This window comes from Cinclus cinclus, chromosome 4 (assembly GCF_963662255.1).
Source record: "Cinclus cinclus chromosome 4, bCinCin1.1, whole genome shotgun sequence".
Lineage (NCBI taxonomy): Eukaryota > Metazoa > Chordata > Aves > Passeriformes > Cinclidae > Cinclus > Cinclus cinclus.
In genome coordinates, this window is record NC_085049.1 from 52,361,792 (window position 1) to 52,378,938 (window position 17,147).

General features: G+C 34.2%; 1 protein-coding gene across 11 annotated transcripts in view; it reads right to left on the reverse strand.

The window, feature by feature from the left end:
• CEP290 (centrosomal protein 290) overlaps positions 1 to 17,147 on the reverse strand; it is a 57,498-nt gene that overhangs the window by 25,361 nt on the left and 14,990 nt on the right. For all 11 annotated transcript variants that reach the window (XR_009933160.1, XM_062492060.1, XM_062492056.1 and 8 more), the window contains 15 exons: positions 16,493 to 16,608; positions 14,828 to 14,930; positions 12,890 to 13,120; positions 11,581 to 11,754; positions 10,348 to 10,459; positions 9,327 to 9,532; positions 7,124 to 7,275; positions 6,025 to 6,136; positions 4,821 to 5,276; positions 3,601 to 3,765; positions 3,270 to 3,377; positions 3,057 to 3,191; positions 2,177 to 2,440; positions 954 to 1,061; positions 235 to 425 (listed from right to left, as the gene is read on the reverse strand). Coding sequence is in view for 10 of the 11 variants with exons in the window: in XM_062492060.1 (XP_062348044.1) it covers positions 235 to 425; positions 954 to 1,061; positions 2,177 to 2,440; positions 3,057 to 3,191; positions 3,270 to 3,377; positions 3,601 to 3,765; positions 4,821 to 5,276; positions 6,025 to 6,136; positions 7,124 to 7,275; positions 9,327 to 9,532; positions 10,348 to 10,459; positions 11,581 to 11,754; positions 12,890 to 13,120; positions 14,828 to 14,930; positions 16,493 to 16,608 (2,633 nt within the window). In the remaining variant the exon portion in view is untranslated. The remainder of the gene's footprint in view (positions 1 to 234; positions 426 to 953; positions 1,062 to 2,176; positions 2,441 to 3,056; positions 3,192 to 3,269; positions 3,378 to 3,600; positions 3,766 to 4,820; positions 5,277 to 6,024; positions 6,137 to 7,123; positions 7,276 to 9,326; positions 9,533 to 10,347; positions 10,460 to 11,580; positions 11,755 to 12,889; positions 13,121 to 14,827; positions 14,931 to 16,492; positions 16,609 to 17,147) is intronic.

The window sequence follows — 17,147 nt, forward strand, 5'->3', positions numbered from 1 at the left end:
AAGAACTTTCTTTTTCACTAAATGGCACAAAGCTAACAACTAAACAGCATTTTTCCAAGCCACAGTATTAGCCCCAGTAAAGGGCAACAGATTAAAAATAATTTTAGATTGCCAATTATACTGATGTTTTTGAGATTTTTTTCAGCTAAAGTAAGCAAAAACATGTAGTTATTCCTGTAGCAGCAATACATAATCACTCCAATTGTGACTTATGTTAATAGTTTAAAAACTTACTGGGCTCTGATTGTCTCAAACTCATTGATTTTCAGTACAGTAATTTGTTTTTGTTTCTCCAAATCAGATGATGTTTTCTTTAATTTTCCAACAAGTGAAGCAAGAGAATTATCCTGTTCTGCTACAGTTTGCTCTAAGTGATGAAAATATTTGCTGTTGGATAGGGACATAGAAGTCTTTTTCCCTAATTCCTGTAAAACAAAACAAATGCAAGTGATAAAACATTTTCAGCTTTAAGCAAAAGATGAGCATTACTGATGCATTTTAAACTAATTCTTAAATATAATCAAGCATTAATAGCTTTATTTACTGAGATGTGATTCTTAATTCACACAGAAACAATTCAGGCTAATTTGAAAAGAGCTTTGTACATCTAATGATCAACAGAACACAGCAGAATACAGGCTTCACCTTATCATAAAGTGCAGAGATAAATTTTGAATTAAAATATAACTCTCTCCCCTAGAATTCTTCATAAATTAAAATGATATGCAAAATCTCATATATACTGAGGTGCTAATGATGTTTTTTTACACTTGACTTCTAATGCCTCTCACGTGAAATCTCTCAAAAACAATACAACAATTATATATCAATCAATTTCATTTTTCCTGTCATCAGCTATTACTAACTTTTGACTGCAAAACTGCTCTTTCTTTATTGCTATAAAGTAAAAAATATAGGAACAAGTTCACTAATTCTACAAATACACAACTCACCAAAGCAGTCTCTTTGAATTTATTAAGGGAATTGTCAGTGTACAAATCTAACTTCTGGTGTAGAACTCTTATGTCTTCCTCATGCTTCTTTGCTATTTCCTCTTGTTCCTGTTGAAAATAAAACTCTAGTGATGTACACTATCACAGAAAGTCATGGAACAGCAGTGCCTCCAAGTTATTTGCTCAATCATTGCTCAATATTACTGCCCAGATTTTCCTCTAATTTTGTAAGTTTTGAAAATGCTTTTTTTTTCTAGCTATAATCAGTGATTTTCTTTTTTCCTTTTTACACTACTGGGGGGAAAAATATCAACTCTTGCAGTTGTAAGCTATGTAGCAAGTACTACAATACAATACAACAATACAGAAGCTGGAGAACAAAACAGTTGGTGTTGGTCTTCACAAACTGTGACTATCAGTATGGACAGTAATAACGGTACCAGGTACATTTTGAGTGCAGATACGAAATCAGCCTTATACTTTGGACAATGGTGTGATCCCATGGATGGAATGCTAGCACACAGAGCACATCAGGCTCATTTTAAGACTGCATCTTCTGTTTTTTTTCCAAACGAAACCCCTTGATTTGTCCCAAAGGAAACAGCTACATGTGTAAACTAAAGCACACTAAGCGAATATGATAGAAAGCGTGCTTTGGAAATCTGTTTCTGATCCACACTAAAACCGCTGCATGTTTGAAGCACCTCTTTGACAAAACGTTTATGCTTTAAAATATGCTTTATGCATATAATATGTATTATGCTTAAATAATACAAAGTGTACTTAGACACACTGGTTATGCTTTTAAAATGCTTTAGTTTAAAATATACTTTAAGAAGAATGTTATCCATTAAGTGTATGTCTTTCTTTTACTTTCCAAATTCACTATCAGATGCAATCCAGAGATCTGCCACAAATACTGAAAAATCCCAAAGAAATATACAAAATATACTGAGATCACTTCAGCAGAATTTTAATTTTCTTCATGTCACACTGCTTTAATTCCTAGACAGACATTACATACATAACTTCTTGACTAAGGCAACCTACTATTCTAAAAAGCTGAAAAATTCTATATGAACTTTCCATACATAAAGTAAGCAACCGTTTCTGTTCTCTGTGATATCAGAAACTTTTATTTTAGATTTCACTAGCAATGAGAAAACAAAGAATCAACTAAAACAACTTCAAAATGGAAGAAATTTCAGAAGAATTTTAACTACCTCTCTTGCTTTAGCAAGCATATGTTGGTATCTTTTTAACACTTCCTCCTTTTGATTTAATCTTGCTTGCATATTTGCAATGGTTTGATGAGCAATTTTAATGGCATGATGGTACTCTGAGTAATCTTCTTGTTTGCTTAATTCAGCCATTATTTTCTCTTCTGATGTTGCAGGTAATCGAAGTCTTAATTCATTTATAACCTTTTCTCTTGATATAACATTTTGTTCAGCTTTCCACAGAGCGATCTCCTTTTCTTTTAATTTCTGTAACAAAAGGCAATTTCTGCATTTCCAGAATTCAAACACTGCAAAAAGATCTTACTTTTCAAGAAATGTACCAGAAAGATTTGTCTAAAGGTACTTATAAACACAAAATGCTTTGTACTGGGGTTCTGTCTGTATGGAATTACTACTACATCAGTATATACCAGAATATCACAACTGTGTCTTTATGTATTATTTGCTTGGCACAATACACTTAATGCTGTCCCACCAAATGAAGAAGCTGGTGTTTTACAAATTATTTAAGAGCTACAAAATACCTTCTTTAGCAGAGTAGCAATTTAACAACCCAAGATAAATGTATTTTGTAGCACTTGCTAAAATTAACTAGGAATAGTCAACTGAATTTTCTACAGCAAGAGGCATCTTACCCTACTAAATGGATGAGTAAAAACATTAGAAAATTCTCCTCTATGATTTGTTCCAATGGAAAAAATACTTCATTTTATTCATGGTGTGATTACATTATTTACATTTTCTGAGTGTTAAATATGTCTAAATGACATTTTAAAAAGGATATTTTTCATGAAAAGGAAAGTAAAAGAGCATGGAAACAAAAAAATTGTCACTTAAACTTATAATTTATACATTAAATTACCTCCTCCAGTGATCTGCAGGTTGCCCTAGTTTCCAGGATTGTTCGAGTATGTTCCTGAATCTTTCGTAAAGCAAACTCAAGTTGTTGTGGGATTGGCAAACTAGGGTCTGGAACTGAGCCTGTAGCCTCTTCTAACTGCACAGAAAGATTCATATTAATGAAATCTGACAGCTCTGAAAAACATGCTTATGTGTTTGCTTTTAGTGCACATACCTCTAAAGTTGTACTAAGTACTTCAGTTTGTTGATGATCATACTGGTCTAACTGGCGCTGAAGTTCTACTTCTCTCTGGTCCCAAGCCATTTGCCTTTCTTCATGAGTCTGTAACAAACGTTTGATAGAAGTAGTTTATTTATTGAAGGCAATGGGAATTTTATAGACAAATTCAACTGAAAAAACAGTAACCAAAATGTAAAACACTCAAACGGGCTATTAAAAAGGATTATGAAACCAAGATATAAATACCTGTGTTAAAAAGTTATTAGAAAGTCACTAGTAAAATAAGGAATAGGATATTTTTTCAATAGCATGCAGGAATACATACCTTGTTTTGCTGTACAATTTCTTCTTCCAGGTTACTGATTGTACATTCATATTCAGAAATTATATTATGCAAATACTTCACCTCTTCTTTTTGCTTGACTAATTCTCGACTGAGTTTAAGTTCCTGCAGATGGAGTTCCTCCATTTTCATGTGCCATTCAATTACCTTGCAATGAATAACACATATATTATAATTTACCACAGGCCAACTAGATGCGGCTTCACTCTTTGGCTTTGAGGCAGGATGGAACTTCTCAAACTAACTGGAAGACAGAAGTTCTGCCTTTTTATGCTCTTCACTTTTCTTGAGTGAGGAATCATGACAAGAGTGTGAAACTGCAAGGGGAATGACTGGTAAGTGCAGCAGCCAACTGGAGAGGCAACAGGTTCCCCTTACACTGACGAAAGTGCATTGCAAGCAGTTCTCAAATGACCCAAGTTATACCTTGGGTATCTATCCAGATTGAACAGAAGAAGTATGCAAGAAGTTTGGTTTGTATTTTCTAAAAGAGCAAGAGAATTCAAAACCATTAAAAAGCGCATGTATCCAAAAAATGCACATGTACATGGAAATAACAGACATACTTATGTCAAAATGCTCTAGAAAAATACTTGAAAACTGACTTAAAACTGAAACATGCCCAGAGCATTACAACTGTTGCTTACATGCAGACAACTTCACAACAGATACAATCATATTATATAACATACACTGATCTTGAAGAGAAGTGAGAAAGCCTTCTTAAGATTTCAGGGTGACATTGCTTATAGTTGCAAAATACACTTAAGCAGAATTACATGACCAGAGCAACATTTCTAACTATGCTGTCTAAATTACTGCCCCTGGATTTTTTTTGTAAAAAGACGTGGATCTGGAGCGAAGATTTCACTGCAATCTCATGGAACAAAACTTCAGAATGCTGCTCTGTATTTAATTTAATTATTTAATTGCATTCATAACTTAATTCAATTTAATATAGCCACATTTATAGTTAGCATCTAGCTCCTATGTGCCTTAATTGGGCACAAAAGATTACTGGTACATATAACTGCACTGACTTCTACAGAAAACAAAATATGATACCTGTCATATTACAACAGTGTATTTTGAAATCAGTAAATTTTACATTAAAACATGTATTTAGAGAACTAACTGAACTGAAACTTAACTTGAATGCAGATCGGATAAGCAAAGCCATTCAGTGCTATAAAATCACAAACCTTTTGAGCTCCTCTTGTATCCTTCAACGCACCTACTAATTCTTCTAAACTTTTCAGTTTCAACTCCAGCTCTGATGCTCTGTTTTCCGCATTTCGGCGCTCCTGCTGGGCATGCTGAACTTCTTCCAAGATCTTCAGTTTGTCATTCTGTAGCTGAATCATTGTTTTAGAGAACTTCTCTTGCTGTGCTAGAGGCAGAGCACCACTAAATTGTCGCCGCAAAGACTGAACCGTCTGTTGCAGATGTTTGGCTCTGTTTCTTCCTTCAAGTCGGGCAAAATATAAGGCTTGATCTCTCTCATCAAGCTTCTGCTCTAAACGTAGATTATGGATCTCCATCTTCTGTAGTTTCAATTTAAACTTCTCCAATTTGCTTACAGCAACAGATTCACTACCTTGAATGGCTATGATATCTTGATGCAGTTTTGCAATAATTGCTTTGTCATCTGACTGTGCCTAAGAACAAAATTGGTAGAACAAATTTATTTGTCATTTTAACACAGAATATGTTAACACAGTTTATATATAAACAAACGCTTTTTTTATGGATACGTATTATATATTGCATACATTTTACCCCACAGAGAAGAGTAAGAATCAGCCTCTAATAGGCTTTTATTTTTTCCACTATTGTTTCTACAGGCACATTTTAGAAGTATACCTTTTCAGATACTGATCTTAAAAATGGTCTCTTTCCAAAAATACCAGAAACTGAGGAAAAAATGTGCACCTTAGAAAATATGGTAAAAGCTGACACAAGTGGTAGATCTAAGGTCTCAAACCCTTCTATAACATGAAACCAAATTCCAATAAATTGTTTTAGCTAATAACAAAACAAAATAGTAAGCCTAATAGTAAACATTGCAAATATTCAATATTTACAAGTAATTTCTCGCATTGTAAAAAACGAAAAGACTTTCCTCAAGGAAAAATGAGTTTTTCCTTGACCATGTATAAATGATACAGGAATGTATCTAGTACAAAATAGTATCTAAACAACATGGAAAAAGGTCAGCATCTGTAATAGCTGCACAGCTAGAAATGGAATAAATGGAGAAGGAAATAATTAACATAATACAGAACTTTTGAAAGGGTATGGGCACTACAAGGACTAGCTTGCTAAGATTCTTCTGAAATACTTTTTCAGTCTCACTCCAAGGAAAGAAGACTCTAAACTGCAGTTTTAATAAAGACTGAATTTTACCTGATAATCTAAAATTTGCATTCTAAGATATTCCACTTCTTTATCTCTGTATTGCTGGCGTGCCTCCAGAGCTTCAACTTGTGTTTGTGCTACATCAGAGAGTTCTCTTAACCTTCCAGGAAAAACAAGAGTATTGTGTCACTTGAAACCACTGTATAACTTATTCAGTTTTTCTATGTAGAAGATACTAAGAACAGATACTTAGTATGTTTCCTCATACCAAAACATTTGGATTTCATTCTTTTCAGCACACTCTTCTCTACTACTTAAGAGATCTGGTTAAGAAAATTCTTCTGTATTGCCTCTCATCTTTTTCACAGGATATTACACAGAAGTTTGCTAGCAGTAACCTACTCCAGGAGAACAATGCCATGGGTTTTTTACCTGAACTAAGCATCTCTGTTTTCTATTACTGTCCTACTTCAGGATATAAATACTCAACATTTTTTACATGCTCAAAACGTTTCATTCTCAATTACCTTCTCTGCTTCCCCAAATCTAATAACTTATCTGCAGTGCCAAAAACCATTGCAAGTATCCCTATAGATTTTGCTGGTTTAGGCATATAACAGGATTACATTAATTAAGACAAACTCGAAGACAAATGTTCATATCAACATATCAAAAAAACCTTAGTTTTCCAATTTATGCAAAGTTAATCTTTTCTAAGTAAATGGAAAACCTTCCACCTACGGTACCTTAATCTTTGACATAGGAGTCTTTCAAAGAAAGAATTGCATTCCAATTAGTTCTATGAGATTTTCATACTCGGACTGGGGGTTGTGGCACAGAAACAAAATCAACCGTAATTAGTGTACAAATACTACTGTAAGTATCTAATTGCAAATTAACCTATCTATCCAGGCCAACACTTAATTCCTTGTTCAAATTAAAATGAAACAAATTGCATTCTTTATAGTCAGGAATTAAATGCTTCATTTTCAATGCCAAATTTGGCATGTAAATATCCTCAAAAAACCAGGCACTGAAAATTGGATGTATGTGATACAGAAGTCGTGCATTATGTAAGACTAGTATGCCTGAATTTTCACACATTTCTGAACATACTGAGTTCAAAGTTTGTAACTTCAAGACTTACTTTGATACTTCAATCTTGAGCTCCATCTCACGCTTCTCTAGGTCCATAATTTGTCGTCTATCTGCATCACTTACTGCCTTACTTACACTCTTTGACAGTTCATCTCTTAATTCCTGTTCCACTTTCTGTGCCTCAAGATTGATTTTGGTGAGCTTAAAAAAATCAAAACCAGAAACAAACAAACAAAATGGTATCCTAAGCACACAATTGCTCAAACTCTGCAATGAAATACCAGCACCAAAAGTATTTTTTCTTTTTCAGTCATTACAAAACATAGTTCAGCTGGAATGAGCTTGTGTTCAAAAGCCAGTTTCCCTTACTCTCTGCTTAAACATCTTTTTGTCTGCAGGATTCCATGCACATAGGAATGGATACACAATTTGGCACAGAAAAGGACTCTAAACTAAACATAGTTCTTTTTAGTGAATTTTCTTGAAACTATTACTGCTGTAACTTGCTCCAAAACTAAAATGAAAAAAAAAAAAAAAATTAAACGTAAACACTTCTGGAAATAAAAGTCTTACATATTTATATAGTGCCTTTTATATCAGCTTTGGTAACACAAATAGAGGTTATAAATGCCACGACTGACAATAATAATGTTCTATTATTCTTTCTAAAAAACTTTTCTTAATTATGTGATATTCTTTCAAACAGCCTGATTTTTCAAATGGATTATCAAATACCAAGTAACCAATATTTCAATTCGAACCAAAAATCATTAAATTAGATAATCTTAATCTTTCATAATCCTAACACAGATAAATACCAGGATTTAGTTAGTATATACAGTTGTGGCCCATTATTCTCATACCACTTCTTCTTAATAAAATAACTGATTTCCTAAACAAACAAAAAGAAGTCCAGGGTATCTTCACGTAACTGGAAAACTCAAAGTAGAATGCTGAAGTTGATTTATGACTTAAAAGGATATATAGTAGACTTCTAGTTACCAGTTCTTAAACTGGTATCACAACTTTCATGAATTACATCCGCACAATCTTGTTATCTCTTTCTCAAACAAAAAAAGCAATTATACCAGGTTAGGAGGTACTGACAACAGGAGTATAAGAAACAGAAAATCTATGTCCTGGAATTACAGAAATGGGGCAAAAAAAGGGATACAGAAGTACCAGTAAGAAAAAAAATGGCATTAGGAGCTCATCAACTCAGAATGAAGGAACACCATCAGATCTAAAAGTATCACAAGACAAATAATATATACAAAAAATAATATGAAAAACACGACAGAAGGGTGCATTACCTAAAGCATTTCTTATAGAAATAAAAGAACCATCCCATCAGAAAAGTCTTTAGCAATGCTGCTGCTGAGAAGCTTTATACACTTTCAGTTACTCCATGTCCCAGATTAAATCAAATCAAAACTATGGAACAAACTACTAAAACAGAGAAACAGGAAGTCACACAGCAGAAATCTAAAATAGTTGGACTACACTCTACCAAAGGACAAGAAGTGGAAATTAATACAATCTCTCAGCATTCCTACCAATTATTCTCTTTCTGCCCTCGTGCAAATCTGTGAATTCCTATAAATAAATTTATTGTAGAAACTATAATAAAGTCTCCTGCTACTAAAAAAAATTAAGTTTCTTTGAAAAATTAACCTACAAATAGTGTGGACAAAAAAATAGAAGACTGAAAGGACAGGAATACTAATAAGGTTCATCAGCTTTGATGTTACATGACTTCTAGTTCTTTATTACAGACAATGGGTGGCATAGGACACAGCCAGTCTGTAACAGAATCACAACACTATCATTTGTACAAGGGATGTAAAGTTCTAACCTTTTTATCAATAATTGGTAAATTATAAGGAAAAAAATCACAAGGAAAAGATCATATGGATAAGACAAAAGAAATAACATGGTCAGAACATACCTTTTTCTTGCCGTCTGCTAGCAAAACTAGGAAACTATCTGTCAAGATACTCATCATGTTTTATTATTAACTAACTTTTAAAATAAACTACTGACAAATTAATTAGTTTTATATTTACCAATGTCTTGCATATGCAAAACTGCAGCTCTTAAAGCCTGCAAAACTATTTTTTGTATCATAAGCTTATTTATACACTTATTTACTGACACAAATTGATATTATTGATATAAGAAATTTTTGAAAAGCTCAAAAATATGCTTTTAAGATGTGTAAAAATTAGGTTGTTAAATCTCAGAAGATTTACCTCAGCAAATTTTGTTTCCAGTTCAAAATTACGTTCTTCTATTTGCTTTACAGTGCACCTTAAATGTTCATACATTCGTTGTGAATGTTCTGCTCTCTGTCTTTCGTTTAGTTCCTTCATTTCCAACATTGTGATTTTCTTAGAAATGGACAAAATTTCACTGTTGGTTATTGCTTTTGTGGCTTTGTCCATGGCATTGTCACCCCCTACAAGAAAAAGTACTTAAATTAAGAAATACACAAACAGATTCAACTATAAAAATTATTTCCACCATGAAACCAAACATGAGTTTTGCTTTATCTGTGTAAAGTAAACTTTATCATAACATCTGTGCTACTTTTTTTTTTTTAATTGGAGGCATGGTTATCTTGCCTTTACTACATGTTTGAAAAGTATGTAATTTGAATAAAATACTACTATCAATTATGGATGCATGTATCTGCTACCGTGTTTATTGAGACAGATAACTATTTTCAATGCAGCCTTTCACCTTATGCTTAATACAACTGGCAAACCTTCAGGAAATTTAATTTAAAATCCGTAAAAGAAACAGGGTAAATGAGTTCTTCCTGAACAACTGGAATGAAATCTAAATAAAGAAACCCCAGCTATTAAGAAAGAATACTTTGTTACAAGGCATGAAACCAGCATAAAGACATTACTTTCTTAACAGCTTCTGAAACACTATGACTGACAATCAAGTTAAAACATATTAAGAAAAAAATTTCAGGTCATGTTGTGTTAAAGGCTTTTAAACCCCTGACCCAGTAACCCAAGAAAGTCAAGGAGGAAGAGTTTCCAGAGAAAAATACCAAACCTGGTTTTAGTCAAATGAAATGTACAAACAAAAAAAATCAGCACAAAAATGGAGATCGTTACTGAAAGACATAATGCAGTTATGATTTTTTAAATTTATATTTGTTATTTTAAGCCACATCAATTTTAAAATATTTAAAGTATTACTTTTGCACAGGATATACGATTTGGTGGTTTAATGTTGCAATATAACTTTCATACTTGCCCAGTTCAGTCATCTGCTCCCAAGCTTGTTCTACCGTGTGAAGTTTTTCTTTCGTGATCTCCAGTTCCTTATTCAATGAATTTATCTGTGCTTTCAAGGATTCATTCTCACGCTATATGACAAAAAAGTTGCAACGTAACAGCAAACTACTTAATTGTAGCAGAATTCATGTCTAGTATCTATGACATCTTTCAGATTAACAGACTTTACGTATGTGCAACCCATAACTGACATATATGGCAACAGAAGAGTAGATGTCTGTAAAGTGCATATGTTTTGTAAGTGCAAAAATGTTAGCCTTTGTCCTCTGTATATTACTGTCACAGCTAGTAATACTGTGAATATTTATTACCAGCGACTGTGATGCCTACAGCATCTAGAATTAGATGAGAAAATCTTTATCATACTAAGCACTTCATTAACAGTGGGAAAGAAGTACTTCTGGAGGATTACTTCATCCCACAAAGAAAACTTCACCTTGCATATAAATGCCTATTTGAGACAGATCACACATTTCTTTTAGTTCTTTTAAGTATCCAGTATGATGCCAAATGTTACTTTTGTAAATGCTCCTTCACTCCTCCAAATAGAAAAATAAATTTCCACATTAACCAATAAAATGAATTGAATGCTTCATATTAATTTTCAATTTTTAGTTTTCTGGACATGTTTTTAGTTGATAAATTATTCTCCAGCTCTATGAAGTTGCTGAAATAGGCAATGCAAATTTTCATACATGTAAAATTCCATTATATAGACATAGGAGTCCTTCACTCTTTATCACCCATGAAAAGCGTCTTGAGAAGAAACTCCCCTCTACTTCTGAATAAAAGTTCACAGGAGTAGTTAAATATTTACATTGCCTACAATATTTTGCAAGCACATTATAAAGGCTTCTTTTATGGAAGTAAAATTCCAATGCTTTACTCTTTTTAGAACCAAACATTTCATTCCTGTGAAAGCTAGGAATTAGTAAGAGCACAATACTTTCAGAGAAAGCTTTGAAAGTGTTTCCATTCATACTACTTTCCTTATGACTTCCAAAACTGAAGATGATAGCAAATATTCCTTCTGCCAGCCTTGTTCTAGTAATAAAAGAACTAAAAACAGTTTCTGAGAGAACATATCCAAAGCTTAAAGAGCAAACAAACAAAAAAAACCCAAAGAACCAAACCAAAATGCTTTTCTGCCCATTTTTTTCCCCTTAGGGTTAAAATATAACATAAACATTACCTCCATGTGTTCCATGTTTGTTGTCCGTTGCACAAGTAAATTATCTTTTTGTAACATCTCTCTGTATTTAGCAGTTAATGCATTGTACTGCTTATTGGCTACCTCTAGCTCAGACAATGGCACACTACCATCCAGCACTTTTTGCAGAGCTGCAATCTTAAAGCAAGCCATTTCCTGTGAAAATAATCAACACAATAAGTTACTAAGGTCAGCTAGAAATTTAAATAGAAAAATTACTCCACAAAAAGAGTAATACTTAATATAGTGCTTTAGATGTTAGTTTATTTCTCTAAATTACTGTTCATCTTTAAAAAACACCCACAATAAACGTTGACAAAACTCTGATATTTCAACTCTCTAGGTAATTTTATCAATAGCTGCCTCTCAAGGCACGGTCAAAAAATATCTTACTAAATTAATACAGGCCCCAGTAACCTGCAAGACCAAAAGGTAAGATTTGGTTTCATACAATGATCATAGAACCATAGGATGGTTTGGGTTGGAAGGGCACCTTGAAGACCATCTAGTTCCAAACCAGCCTGCCATGGCGGGGGACACCCTCTACTGGACCAGGTTGTTCAGAGCCCCAACCAGCCTGGCCTTGAATGCTTCTGGGGATGGGGCATCCAAAACTGCTCCAGGCAACCTGTGCCACTGCCTCACCACCCTCACAGCTAAGAATTTATTCCTAATATCTAATCTAAATCTACTCTCTTTGGGTTTGAAGCCAGTCCCCCTTGTCGTGTCACCATACACCCTCGTCAAAAGTCTTTCTATATATTTCTTGTAGGCTCCCTTCAGATACTGGAAGGTGAGATTTACCTCACTCAGAGGCTTCCTCGTTTCCAGTCTGAATAATCCCATTTCTCTCAGCCTTTCCTCATACCAGTCACACTGCTTTGGATGCAGCCCAGGGCACGTTTGGTTTTCTGGGCTGTGAGTGCCCATGGCTGGGTCATGTCCAGCCCCTCATCCACCTGCACCCCCAAGTCCTTCTCAGCAGGGCTGTTCTCCATCTGTTCATCCCCCAGCCTGGATTGGTACCAGGGGTTGCCTTGATCCAGGTGCAGCACCTTGCACTTGTTCTTGTTAAACCACATGAGATTCCCATGGACCCACTTCTTGAGTTTGTCCAGGTCACAGTACTTATATAAATAAGAAGAGTATTTCGATAAGATTTATAACAGCAATTAACAAGCTTTTAGGAAATGTATTCAAGAAACTAGTAATAACTCCATTTAGAAACAAAGGGTAGTTCCTTCCAAACTGTAAAAAGAAAAAGGTGTGCTATTGCTGCTACAAACTATACCTTGAATCGTTGCAAGTTTCCAATCTTCCCTGTAACTGCAGTCTCCATATGTGCTATTTCACCCTTTAGTTTCTCATTTTCTTTTCTGAGGTGCTGTTCCATTTCAAGTAAAGTGGTGCACTGCCTTGTTAGTGATTTTTCATTAACTCGTAAAACAGTTATTTTTCTATTATTTTCTGCAAGTAGTTTCTTTGTTTCATCGGGATCCATCTGAAGTGCATCGAGTAAATTCTGTAAAAACATTTTTTAACAAGACCCTTGTACAGAAATATGGTAAAGCATAACTACATACACAAGATTTCTTGTATATTTTTTAATCTAGCTGGAAAAAATTCTATTAATATGTCTGAAATAATTTATTTTTGCTAATAAAATATATACACAGACTCAACATATGCTTAAACATGCAATATTCTACAAAAAAGATGAATCTTCAAAACCAGAAGCTAAGTACACTTGACTAACTGGGTTTTTAATTAATGCTGACACTTTCAAAATTTAGAACAAGAATGGTTCTCTGCATTCACTGTCATCAGTTTCTTATTTATACAAAATTAAAAAATGCACTGTAACAACTTTCTAAACAAAACAGAAGTCCTGTGGTTCCAAACAAACCCTAATAACATCCTGCTTTGAAGACCAAACCTGTACTTGTCAAGTAACCACAGGATCCCCTCTATAGTAACATTTATGTGTTTGTGTGCACACAGGTGTTTGCATGCATGTGTAAATCCCAGGAGGGGCAGTGCTGGGGAGAGCAAACTACGGCACTTCAGGTCACAGAAGTCACATGAGCTTTAGCTTTGCTGTCACACACACCAGCTTGTCTAGGAGACAGGTAGTAGAAATAGGAGCTGTTAGAACTCAGCTGTCTAAACATACAGTTACTTTCAATGCCCTGTGGTATTGAATAATATTGAATATTCAATACCCTGTGTCTGTTTCTCTAAAAGAATGTATGTGGCTGACGTGCTTTCGGTTAAATTTTGCAAAGTTTGGAGCCCAAAGACAACCATAGCCATTTAAAACTGCACTATGTCTGTGCTTAGACACCTGCATCAATTCCAGGAACTTCTGAATACCACCAACAGTTTTCATATTGTAATGTTGAATTCAGACTTGGTGGAAGTAAACCAAAATAGGAAGATAAATTCTGTTTCCTTTTGTTTCTGAAACACTTACTCATATACAGTTATTCATTAATAGTTATATATAATAAGGTGCAACTGAAAGTAATAACCTTAACTCTTGGTGTAAACGAATGTGTTTTCCAAGGGCTTGTTTGCGTGCTCCTCATCCCAGCCAAACAGCTTGGGTAACAACTGCTGCTCAGAGAGCAGTGTGAGTGTAAATATGTGTGTGAACAAAATACCCAAGACTGCCTCAGAAGGCACCTGTTCAAAACTGATCATCTTAAAGAGAAAGACCACCATTAACCAAACCGAATAGCAACCATAAAACCAGAAACTTCAAATAAAGATGTTGTCACCTTGAAAACTGGCATAAAAAAAGCACAAAAACTTCTAACAGCAGGGGCAGAAAGGGTTATAATGCAGAAGTCATAAACTAGTTCAGCTTCAGATACTTCTCCACTGTCCCTGCATCTTCTGTGAATGATTCTTCCCTGCTGGACACCACACCTCAGCACCCCAGATAATGGTCTGGAGGTACTAAGTGCAGCTATTAGGGACCCACACCTCAGGTGTGTGATGTGACCTCCTGGGGTGGTTTCTCCCCAGTGCATGGATTAGCAGACTGCAGGAAGGCAAATGAGCACACACAACACTGGAGCACCCCCACGTGTGCACAGCACCCTGGGGCATGCACAAGAGGTGTGTGTGCACATTTTCCCTATTGAACAAACTAGAGTAGTGCGTTAAAACCTCTGTTCTATGTCTTAAAAGCTTTCAGAAAAATGAAAGTAACAAAATTACTTACAGAATATGCCTTTATTTTCATAGCATCTTGTTCTTTTTGCTCTTCTAGTTTTTTTATTTCCTCTTTAGTATTTTCAGATTCTTTTTGCCAGCTTTCCTTTTGACTAAAACAGTAATTAATTTAATTAATTTATTATAATGAAAAACCTGATTATTTTTAAAACTGTAACTTTAACAGCAATTCTGAAATATTGCAAACCAAGGTAGTTACTTTTAGCAGTAATATAGTTTGAAAAGCACATGATAAATTGTAGATGGGATTACTGAAAAACAATATCCTTTGTTTAGCCAACAACAAAGAGCCATAAATGATGAAAATACTCCTTCAGTGTCTTATTTGTTCTTCAAATGTATATTATAATGCATATATATATATGCGCCTTACTTTTCTACTTTTTTGCCTGCAAATCTTGCCTTCTATTTATTTTTATTTCAGATGGTAAAGGACATAACTTACTACCCTTGTTTTGTTATTTCAGTGAAAACCACACCCAAAACATAAAAAGATTCATCTTATTCAGCTTCACTTTGGCCCAAACTATTCTCCTCTATCCATTTGTATTTATTTATTTGGGAAAAGAAAAAACTATGATCTTTCATGTGTGTCTAATAACGAAGTTCCTATATACTATATGGCATAGTTTAGGCTTGTTTAAAAAATGGTTCATCAAGGGTATTTTAGAAGTGGTATTTTCTATCAAAGAGGTATCTAAGTTTCTTATATAATGGAGTAAAACGGAGGAGAATTAAAGAAAATTCTTTGAAAGTGACTTTTAATAGGATGCCATGTCAAAGAATCTCCTCCTGTAACTTCCATCTGTACCAGATTTAGAGAAGCCTTGAATCATCATTTTATCCCTGCCATTGGAGATATCTCACCTAGTAGTAAATGAGGCAGTATATTATAGCCTTCAATAAAAAGCTGTCTCTTTAATGCCTAAAAAAGAGACAACATTGTTTGGAAACCTTAATTGATTCAAAGAATAAACAGAAGTTTCTGAAATGTTAACCCTTATTCCAAAAGCCATCCAGGTGACTGTTCATTCTAATCCAGACAGTATCCAACTCATAGTTTGTTACTTGAAAAATCCAAATCATCATATTCATCCCTATGCCCCCAAAAGATTAAAACACTTTCTAATTTTTTTTTACCATAAGAATAATTTTATAGTGTTTACATTCACTGAAGCATATAAAAGAACTAGGAGACCAAAAGAAAAATCAACCACAAAACCCCAGCAACCTGAAGTTTTCAGAAATCTCTGACTGTATTTGGACAGCAGTTTGCTTTTTTCCCTCTCTTCCTCTCCACTCCCAAAAATCTATTAGAACCCATACTTGAAAGAAAAAGAAAATGAGGTTAAAGCGCCCATCATACCAGGTTCTTGTAAAACACAAAATATCAGATGCAGAAAGCAGAATGAAATCCTCATGATAAAATGTGCAACATGAGAAGAGTCCAGCAGAAGATGGTTTTGTAGGAGTTTTCTGAATCTTTACAGGACTAAAAAAAAATGCATGGAGTCCATATCCAAACATGGCAGCAGGTGGAATGGTGGCACTTATGAACACCAAAGAACTACTTCAACACAGCAGCAAATCTTGCTTCAAGACTGTTAAATACTTAGATAATTGAACTTTCATAATCCAGAAAAGAGAGCAATACCTTTGATATTCTTTATACAGCAAGCCTTGTTGATGACGAATTACTGCAAATTTTCGCTTGTAGTCCTCTACTGCATCTTCTAACTGTTTAAGTAACTTTTCTTTGTTTTCCAGTTCCTAATTATTATTTTCCAAATGAAAATACAGAAATTATTAATGTAGGTTTTAAACACAAAACTGGCAATTTAATCAAAATGGCAGTCCTTTGTGTTTTCATGATAGATGCTTTTGCCATGAACTGTGTGAACAACGAATATGAAGCTTTAGAAGCAACAGATGAAAAAAATCCAATGAGCTTCAGCATTCACATTAATTGGTGTGAAATAGAGCACAACTGCACTGCAGGTTACAGCCCTTGAAGTTCAAAACACTATGACCTGTAGCTAGCCCACAAAGAATACTAACTGAATGTCTGACTGGCAAGTGGCATTTTCTTCTCGGTCTCAAATACTCTTCTACTTCATAAGCAGAGTTGAAAAAATATTCTCCAATGAAATAAATTAAAAAAAAATATCAAAGACAGAAAAATATAAATTAATAATAATAATAAAAAGATAACTTTTTGTTTACTCCAACTCTGAAATAGTTCTTCATTACTACATGCCTGTTTGCTATGCTTCCCATGGGAATCACTGGAATCTTTTTCAATGTATTTA